Raw genomic sequence first — 10,251 nt, 5'->3', positions numbered from 1 at the left:
ATGGATAATGATCCTAAACACACCTCAAAATCCACAGTGGATTACATCAAGAGGCATAGGTGGAGGGGGGGGGGGCTGAAGGTTTTGCCTTGGCCTTCATAATCTCCTGACCTCAACACAATTGAAAATCTATGGATAGACTTTAAAAGAGCAGTGCGTGACAGACAGTCCAGAAATCTCCAAGAACTGGAAGACTTTTGGAAGGAAGAATGGGCGAAGACACCTCAAACAAGAATTGAAAGACTCTTGGCTGGAACAAGAAGCGTTTCCAAGCTGTGATACTTGCCAAAGGGGGCAGTACAAGGTATAAACTCTGCAGGGTGCCCAAACTTTTGCAGACGCCATTTTTTTGTTTTCTGTTATTTTGAAAGTGTAAATGATGGAAATAAAATCTAACTTTTTGTGACATTTATGAATGTCTAATCTATCATGTGATGCCTTTTGGAGATTTTTCCATCTTTTCTTGGCTTTTTTATGCACATTAATACAAATTTTTACCTGGGGTGCCCAAACTTTAGAGCCCCACTGTAACACAACAGATATTTAAAGAACTCTGTTTCCATCAGCCTTTAGCGCACTTTCTCTGTATTGATAGTGAACCTTACAGACCTCAGCTGAGTGTAGAAACCTTTTTGCAAAATGGGATCTTTGTTTTACTATTTCCACTCAAGCTTTTCAATGCAACAGGTGGTTGGAAACATACACCCTCCACCTATACACCCTCCACCAGAATTTGAACCATCATCTTTGTGAAATTACTCTTTAAAAATATCTGCATTTTCTTATTTCCCTTCTTCCAGTTTCTGCGTTATTTCCCCCCTTTAATTTAATGCATCGGACCTCCCCTCCCCTCCCTCCCTCCCTCTCTCTGATGGGTACAGGACACCGAACACATGAAAAAGGGGTCAGGGTCTTTTCCCTGCAACAGAATGAATTTGGCACATGATGATCTGCAGCCTGAAGGCCCCGGTCAGGTGAGGGCAGGATCACTTAAGTACCTCGTCTGTGCTCTTGAACATGAGAATGGCGTTGGAGATCTTGAGGGCGGGGCCTAGCTTGATGCTCATTATCTTCACAATGTCGGTCTGGGTCAGCAGCAGGAAGGCCTCCCCGTCAATCATCTGGGAGATACAGACACAACAATGGTGATGCAACTGGATGTGGAGCTTACAGGTCAGGAAAAGGATTGTTTTGTTTGCCGGGGGTCTCTTTTTTTTGTGTGTGGCATTTTCGCTTTTATTGGACAATGACAGTGCAGAGACAGACAGGAATACTTTAAACTGAAAGACACTTAACAGGCTGTTGTTTACACTGTTTTCATGTCTGAAGTGCAGCATGACTTTAAATACTGCACAGGACTGCCTACACTTGAATATGTGTAACGCAAATGTGACCTAATATGTTATTCACATACTCACCTCCTCTTTGAAGAGACGAGCCTGGTCTTCACAGCCGATTAGATTCTGGACAAACATGAAAACCTGTGGCACAGACACATCAGATTTCAAATAACCAAACCTATCAGAGAGAGAGAGAATAAATACATCTAGGTAAGTGATAAGGTTTGCTCACCTCTTCAACGCTCCATGCCGCCACCTGGCTGGCGTGAATGCCCTGAACGCCAGGCAGCAGCTTACAGTGCTGCTCCCAACACAGAGACAGAGTCCTGTCTGACTGACTGCTCAGGGCCGACATGAACAGTGACGGATACACACCCTCTGAAGACACAAAAACCCACACACAAAAATATGCTTGGATTCAACTGTTGTAGATTTATGATCACTTGGACAAATATTTCAGATTGAAACTGCCAACAGGTCTTTCACGGCATGCGTTTTGACACATCATAGCAGGAAAAGAACAGGTGTATATGTTGATGGCTTTATCCCATTTAGGTGATCTGGCTTAACTAAGAAACAGAGCCACCTATTTCCTTCCTAAAATGAGTTGACTGCAGAGCAGCAGACTGTGTTGCATCTTGGGACAGCTATGAGCCTGAAACAACATTCATACCTGCAGTTTCTACTGAAATCTATTTTAAGCCCCTTAAAGCAGGATTAAGTTTCAAGTTTGACGGGCGGACACCTCTGAAGGTGCAGAGTAAAATCCTCACGTCAAAGTAGGATTTGTGTAGAGCATTTAGAAAACTCACCCTGGTAGTCTCTCTGCTGGTTCTTCCTGTATTTGGGAGGACGGCCAATCCTGATAACAGAGAATGAGATTAATGTGGGACAAAAGCACACATACACACACACACACACACACACATACATACACACACACACACACACACTTTTACCTGCCACGGTAATGGGTCTTCTTGGTCCTCTGGCCAAAGAAGAGGGTCCTCTTGCACTCTGAGTCGGACAGCTCGGCCTTCAGCCTTCCCTGGTTACGCTCAGCCAATGGGCAGCCGGATATGCAGTGATGGGCAGTAAAACGACCGGTAACGTGGCCTGAACCATCACAACCAGGAGTTGGACACTTCCTGTTTCAAAGATAGAGCCCCACAGTGCATTTTAAGGAGAATTATTACATTATTCAAAACTGTTTTCTTCTGCTTAAAACTGATGTAAGGTTTGATCTGTATTTTGAATGGTTAGCCTAGTGAAAACCCCTCCATTAAATGACCTAAGGATAGAGAATTCAGCTGACCTGTTGTGGAAGCTGTACTTGTTGGCTCTGGGGTGGCTGATGGGTTTACAGGGAACAGAGGAGGGGTAGGTGGACTGACCTATAGCAGGAGGATCCCTCACACCTAAATACAAGAAAAATACACACAGATTAAACCCTCACATAAATACAGGTTTTGTTCACAAACCTTCTTGCAATGTTGCAGTATGGGAGATTATGCCTACAGCTAACAGGTAGGGTAACGCCAAGAGGCCTTTTTCACAAAAGACATTTAACATGTCACAGCAGGAAAAGCACAGGTGTTAACCAATAACATGAACGGTGGCTCTTTTTGTCCCAGTAAGTCAGTACAGTGAGCCAGCATGCACAATAACAGGACCCTGAAACTGAAGCAGCTAAATGGAATTCAGCCATTGTTAATTTTAATTTTGTGTGCTTTTGTCCTACTGTGACTAGTCAAAAAAGGCCCATTTACAACATAACACATACAGTATATGGAAAAAAGTTCAAAGAAACTGGCAATAAAAAGAGGAATTGGTAAATAATGTGAAAAATGTATAAATCAATCCACCCAAAAAACATTAATATAAATAACAACATAGGTGATTTAATAAATAAGCAACAGAGTAAATCGTAAAATTTATCAATGCAATTATAGTTTAAAGCGGCAAAAATATTGGTGAAGTCGTAATGCAAACAAGGACACAGGTGTATAAATACTTACTAAAAAACGTTATTTATACAGTATTAAAAGCAAGGTTCTCATTTTAATTAACATTTACAATTGGTTGCACCTTTTACTTTTCCTTTTGCTAGTTTAATTTTAATTTACATGCAGGGGCTAAATTCAGCTATGTCAGAGCAGATTTATTGCTAGTTATCAAGAATAACTGATTAGAATTTTGAAGAAAATCAACTTCCAGTTTTGACTGAAGTGCTGGTTGCTACCATGAGGCTGCATTGTTTTGGTCTCCCGTGGGGGAACTTTGAGCGGGTGATTGGTCGCCTCACACCAGCCTGCTGGGTGGATGTCGGGGTGATCTGAGTCCATCCACTCATCATAGACATGACTCCAGCCGTCATAATGGACCTGTAGGAGGAATAGTAATGAAATAATACTGTATATGCACACACACGCTTATAATACACACCGCTCAACTTATAATATGGTATAATGGGTCCGGGGTTGGTTAGAAAGATGTAAATGTAAATGGACTGTTTTTATACAGGGCTTTTCTAGTCTCATCGACTACTCAAAGCATTTTTACATAGTACAGGAACTATTCACCATTCACACAAGTTGCTACATGCTCATCAGATAAACACTCACACACATTTACACACAGATGGGGCAGCATTGGGGGAAACTCAGTGGGCCAGGGATCAAACTTCCCATGTGCATTACAGTATCAGTACATGTAAGCTCTATAAACTATTTGCCCAGGGCCACAACTGACAAGTACACTTGGTCTAAGCTGTAATGGACTTGAGGGAGCTCAAGAAACATTTTAAACAATATCACACACATACAATATCATAACCTACCTTACCTCAGACATTTATACAAGCTGACAACACACATGCAGAGTAATACCTTAATGCGATGAGTCTCGACTTCCTCCACTGTAGCCACTCTAATTAGACCAGGACTTCTCTTGTCCACAGCCTCCAGTTTCATTTGAGGCTGGAAGCTGTGCGGCGCACGCTGGAGACAGAGCAGAGGATGATGGGAAAACACAGTAACTTGTACGTTCAGCTAAACAACCGCACATGTCAAATATACTTTTCATAAAGCATTGGCTATACTTGCACCAAACATAATGTCTAACTTGGGGCATTTTATGCCTTTTATCAGAAAATTTACAGTTGAGAGATGACAGGAAATGAGAGGAGAGTGAAAGGGAAATGACATGAAACAAAAAGTCCTTAACCGGACTCGCATTAGAATCTGTTATATATAAACACCTAAACTGTGCCTGATGTACTTACCGCAGCACTGTTAAAGATCCGTCAGCTGTAATGACACCCATGATATACTGTAACTGATTTGACCAGGACTGTAACAAACCATGCTTCTCATGATTTTTAATTACTTTGATATTTTTAGTCTCTTAACTATAGCTTTGCCTTCTCTGTCGCTGTGGTTTCCTGCCAGCCCATACCACAGAGCCACATTACAGTTAGGTGTAATCATTTCATATCATACTGTGCATTGGATCAAAAATTGTACATACAGTCTTTGTTCTTACCACTTTAAAGGCATCAGCAGCCACCGCCTTGGAACCAGTCTCCTCCAGGTACTTAGACCAGGAGAACTGTCCCTGGTCTGGGTAATCTGGTGCAGCAAAAAAAAAAGTCAGTAAATACAAACATAACAATTCATCCTCTGTACCTTCTTCTTATTTGTGCTAATCTTTGTAATTATGTTAAAGTTCATGTTCAAAAATCCATTGAAACAGGTACATTATATATTATAGTATATCTACACGCATACAGTGTGTACTGAATGAATCACAGTTTAACAGAAGAGGAAGGAACAATAGAACAAGAGCGATAAGTGGGCAGAGTTGTTTTAAGGGTAATGACCCATGTTATGACTACGAACATTAATTAATGATTAACATGGAACACACTTGTCACCTTGGGGTGGTGTTAGGGGGAGGTCCCTCTCCTGGCACCAGCCAATAGGGTGAATGTACGGACTGCTGGAATCACACCTGCATATTTTGAAAAACAACATTGTCCAGCAGTTTGATAGTTTCATTGTAAGAAAACTTTGATGCTGAAACAGCTTTAACTGTAGATTTTTGTGATGCCTATTTTAAGATGTGTGCTAACACTGATTCAAATGACTAAATGTAACATGAAAGGCATAACTCATGATGACAAACCCAGAGAGAATTATCACACAACTGTACAGCTCTACTAAACTCTCTCTATCCTTTGAGATTGTTTTGGGTTCATGACATCTTAACTGGTTCAGTTGCAGCACCATTATTAACCCAGTTTCCAGCAGTAGCAGCTCTTGTCAACACCGTGAATATAATCTTGTATGCTATATAAGAAAAAACTGTATTAGACCAACAGGGTTAGCCAGTAGTGAATGCAGTAGAGCATTATATATCTTATATTGAATATTCATCAGGTGAGCAAAAGCACAACTCCATAATGAATGCTACTGTTTCTATTTTAGCCATAACAACTCTTTATGGTGATATATGCTATGGGTGTCGAGTTGTTCTTCCCCTTAATGGCCACATTTAGATTAATGCAGCCTTACTAAACCTGTAGTTCGGTTCATTTGGTCCAGACTAGTCTGGTGCAACGGAAGGACATTTCCAGGATAAAGCCTGGCATCCTGTCTTTGCCCCTCCCCCTCTGTCATCTCTGTGTTACCCTTCTTAAAGTCTCTTTGCTAAGGGAAACAACATCAACAACAACCTGCGAGCTAGCAAGCTACACGCTGAAAATGGCAAATTTTGACAAGAATTTGGATTGTGCAATAAGGCGAGGCTGCTTGGTTCTTTTGGTAAATTTCCGGCATATACAGTGCTATCTAACAGGGACGTGCTAGCATTCTTCAGTCATTTCCTAAAGCCCATTACATCCCCAATGTGTTTAAAGCTTACCAGTAGTCGTATGTGTCATCCCAGTTGTCAAAATGAACCAGGAAGCGGTCGTCCACGACGTCAGTGACGGTTGCTACACAGATGAGGGAGGGGTTCATACGGTCTACAGCCTCCAGCTTCATTCCTATCTCGAAACTGCACTTCACATCGATCTTAACAGAAAGCAGAAATATTAGAAAGTGCACATAAGGAAGTAGAGACAGACAGAGCTGCAGACTAGCTGATAAATGTTAATAAAAAGTACAAATTAATTGTAAATATTAACCAAATATCAGACAGGACATCAGCCTGACTTTGGCACAATGGGTCTGCAACTATCACTTTCTACTTAAAGTGAAAATGTTTTCAGAGAGAGATAGAAGATGCAAATAGCTTAAAAGAAATCAGTCTTATAACTGCTTCCCATAGAAGTTTTCCCAACCCTAGATCATACACCTCATCCATTCATGCTTGTAGATAATACAACTACCGTATATTATATAGTAGCAGTTACCCTCCCAGGACTGGCAAAGAGTTCTTTGGACGCCACTTGTGCTTTAGTCATTTTCAGGTAGTTGGTCCAGGTAAACTCTTCCTCTTTACAGCCTGCAGGAGCAGAGATACAGAGAGAAGATTGAAATGACTCGTACTTGGTAAAAAAAAAAAACATTGTTCGACATTTTGGGAAATACCGTAAGCTTATTTGCTTTCCTGCAGAGAGGTGATAAGGACTTATACTACTCTTACATTTGTTTGTTTAATATGAAGCTACAGGCAGCAGATGGTTAGCATAGCTTTTTATAAAAACTGGAGACGGGGAAACTATTAGCCTGAATCTAAAATGTAACAAAATCTACCTACCAGCCTTAACACTTTATATCTTGTTTGTTTAATACATAAAGAAAATTGGGCTCATCCACTTCCTGGAATGTCGTTGTCAACGTGAGGTTGCCAAGCAACCAGTCGAGATTACCGAATGTTACCGCGCCCGGCCAAGAAATAGTTCATTAGTGACTTTTAGAGGTTCTGGTAGGTGGATTTTGTTACCTTTGGACAAGGTAAGTGAAAGTGAATGAGTGTATTTCCCAAAGCGTCTGAAGATTTATCCTATGAAATGTTAGGTTAAACATAGTCTATATCCTTGACGTTCCACTTCTGGGATTGCTCCGTTGCCTCAGGAAAATCAGCCGGATATCACTCATTTAGGCCGGATAGCCATTGCCTTGGGCTGCCTTTGTGTTGGCATTTTAAACGCTGGTCGATTTATGAGGACTATGGTTAACTGCTCCTCAGATCTCTGCAGGGTAAATCCAGACAGCTAGCTAGACTATCTGTCCAATCTGAGTTTTCTGTTGCACAACTAAAATAACTTTTAAACGTACATATATTCCACCGAACCAAGTTCCTTCTGAGCCTATTTTGCAGCGGCACCGTGGCTTTTCTCCGGTACTTAGCACCGCCAAAGCTGATTGTGACTGGTTTGAAAAATAGCCAATAAACCAGAGCACGTTTTCCTCTCATCCCGGAATGCTATGTGAAGTAGCCAGACCCTCCTCCAGCGCGCTTTGGACAAGGGTCTGGCAAAGCGAGACTAGGTTAAATGTAAATGAAGGGCATGTTTATTTGTCCGTGCTCTCTTATTCTCTTTAGATTCTATTCACTCTCAACAATATGTCCAGAGTGTTGTGACCTCTGACCTTTGGGAGTGTGCAGTTTGTGTCCCGTGCTCTCACACCAGCCTGTAGGGTGGATGTCCGGAGAGTTGGCATTCACCCAGAAGTCATGGCAGTCAGAGTATCCGTCAAAATGAAGCCGCAGCCGGTATCCACAGACCTAAATGATGACATCATACATTAGAGAAACGAAAGCAGGCTGGAGAAGGCAACACCGGGCTGAACTTCACCTGCATGCAATGCAGCCTGTGAGTTATGATGTTGTTTTAATAATCCGCCTGACCATTTAAATCCATCGAGCATGTCTATGGTGGTCTGGCTCACCTCGGCCACAGTGAGAACGAAGTACATGGACGGATGCTGCGGGTCTATGCCTTCCAGCTTCATCCCCTGCTTAAAACCGTTCTTCACTGTTGGCACTCTCTGGGTCTGGACACATGGGATAATAAAAAGCTAATATTTCAATAGAGACTGCAGAGATTGAAAAAAAGGATGTGAAAATATAGGATGGAGAAAAATTGAATCAGGACAATGAACAAATAAAAGTACAGCAAATGGAGATTCCAGAGTTTTTTTTATCATTCTCATACTACTCTCATCGAACAGAAAGTCTCTTTAAGAAAAAGTTTGTGTTGTAAAAATGTTTAGACTTTTAAATGAAACTCCCTGAACCCCACACTCCATGTATTAATGTCTGGCCTTCAGCTGCATACGTCTCTTTCTACCAGGTAAATTAACATTTCTCATTTCCTTCCTTAACAATGCCGCATTATTTTTTCACCAGTGCGATAGATTTGGCCCTGTGATAAAGCTGCAGTAGTAGCAAAAAAGAGTACTAAGAAACCATGGGTATACTGTGTGAACCTGTGTGAACATGGCAGTAGCTGATCCGGAAAACTACAGTCTGACTATTAAACTCAAACATACCTCTTGGAAAAGCTTGTTGGGTGCAGCAACAGCTTTGGTTTCCTCCAGATATTGAGTCCATGTCCACAGCTCTGTCTTACTGTCCCCAGCTTCATCAAAAATAGAAGTGAAGTAGTTAGTTGATTCATGTATGCAAGGAAACCGGGAAAGGATATTAATTTAATGAACAGAAACCCAAAAACAAGTCAGGAAGGAGAAGGGAAACAGACTCCCTATGCGACTAATGTTTGAAGATCTGTAAAAAAATTAAATAAAAGTTCTGAGGTAAAATGTTCATGTAAAGCACATCCATTCGTCGCATTAAGGGGAAAAAAAGGAAGAAAAGAAAGAAGTACTTAAAGGTTGAGAAGGACAAAAGAAAAAGGTATTAAAGACATACAAGGCTGAATGACTTTACACTAAAACACAATTTAATGCAGCAGCCCTATAATAAATACAACCCACACCATATTGATAGTGTCAGAGAGACATTGGTTCAACTTCATAATTTGTGGTGTTGTTGTACGGAATTGCATTATGTTGTCAGGAATATGTTATTATGACTTGACATTACATCTGTGTGTAATGGGGAAAGAACGGAAGAAAAACAAATACTGCAAACAAATGAGCAAAAAAGTGCAAAAAGGGATGAAAGATGATAAAACAGACAAATGTAAAAAAAGATGAAAAAAAAGATTCATCCAACCTCCTCTGATGTGTCTGCAGTCTGCTTTAGAATCATCAATTTTCTCATCCTAAAAAAGCATGGAACAGATATCACACGCAAGAAGAAAGCCAATGAACTCAAGGAAAATACTTTCAGTAACAATATGCCATATTCATGCTCATCTGACTGAACTCATCAGATATGAGAACATCTGGCTATCTCTGGAATGTTAAAGGGAAATAACAATGCTGTCCCACCGTGCCTTCGATGTCAGAGTCTTCCTCAGAGGGACTCAGGTATTCCTTCCTCTTCCTCTTCCTCATGGGCTTCAGGTGATCCGGGTTAAGGGAGGAGACCCTCCCGCCTGCTGGCACCTTCTCTACCCCGACACTCCTCCTGAGGTGCAGAGAGGACAGGCACAGTGTTCCTCAGGTAGAAACACATCACCGGACTCTAGTCTCTTTCCATATTTTCTATTATCATGGGATTCATTTCAAGAATGCAGGATTTTATTGTACTTTATAGTTCCCTTGCGCCCTTTTTGTCTACATTTTTTAGTAAGTGATTTCTGTGTTTCATTAACCCCCCAAAACAGCCTTTTAAACAGTATGTGTGCCAGGATATGTGATTGAGCATAAATAAATGTTTGATTTTAGAGTGTTAAAGATTGTGTGCATGATTGTGTTTACACGTGTATATAGAGATGCATCCATCCATCCATCCATCCATCTTCATCCGCTTATCCGGTATCGGGTCGCGGGGG

At 41.2% G+C, this 10,251-nt stretch overlaps 1 protein-coding gene across 6 annotated transcripts in view; it reads right to left on the bottom strand.

Annotated features, from left to right (window-relative positions):
* Window positions 1–844: 844 nt before the first annotated feature.
* Window positions 845–10,251, bottom strand: part of l3mbtl1 (L3MBTL histone methyl-lysine binding protein 1) — a 28,097-nt gene continuing 18,690 nt past the window's right edge. For 4 of the 6 annotated variants that reach the window (XM_032521397.1, XM_032521398.1, XM_032521399.1 and 1 more), the window contains 17 exons: window positions 9,746–9,884; window positions 9,528–9,576; window positions 8,843–8,931; window positions 8,240–8,344; window positions 7,940–8,075; window positions 6,757–6,848; window positions 6,264–6,415; window positions 5,275–5,351; window positions 4,884–4,969; window positions 4,229–4,339; window positions 3,556–3,724; window positions 2,656–2,758; window positions 2,300–2,488; window positions 2,153–2,202; window positions 1,573–1,730; window positions 1,419–1,481; window positions 845–1,121 (listed from right to left, as the gene is read on the bottom strand). In XM_032521397.1, coding sequence (XP_032377288.1) covers window positions 987–1,121; window positions 1,419–1,481; window positions 1,573–1,730; window positions 2,153–2,202; window positions 2,300–2,488; window positions 2,656–2,758; window positions 3,556–3,724; window positions 4,229–4,339; window positions 4,884–4,969; window positions 5,275–5,351; window positions 6,264–6,415; window positions 6,757–6,848; window positions 7,940–8,075; window positions 8,240–8,344; window positions 8,843–8,931; window positions 9,528–9,576; window positions 9,746–9,884 — 1,903 coding nt within the window. In that variant the 3' untranslated portion in view covers window positions 845–986. The remainder of the gene's footprint in view (window positions 1,122–1,418; window positions 1,482–1,572; window positions 1,731–2,152; window positions 2,203–2,299; window positions 2,489–2,655; window positions 2,759–3,555; window positions 3,725–4,228; window positions 4,340–4,883; window positions 4,970–5,274; window positions 5,352–6,263; window positions 6,416–6,756; window positions 6,849–7,939; window positions 8,076–8,239; window positions 8,345–8,842; window positions 8,932–9,527; window positions 9,577–9,745; window positions 9,885–10,251) is intronic. The other 2 variants (XM_032521400.1, XM_032521401.1) reach the window with 2 other exon arrangements.

The sequence above is a fragment of the Etheostoma spectabile genome, chromosome 7, assembly GCF_008692095.1.
Source record: "Etheostoma spectabile isolate EspeVRDwgs_2016 chromosome 7, UIUC_Espe_1.0, whole genome shotgun sequence".
Classification (NCBI taxonomy): Eukaryota; Metazoa; Chordata; class Actinopteri; order Perciformes; family Percidae; genus Etheostoma; species Etheostoma spectabile.
The sequence above is the reverse complement of the archived record's forward strand: the minus strand, read 5'-3'. Positions and strand labels throughout refer to the sequence as shown.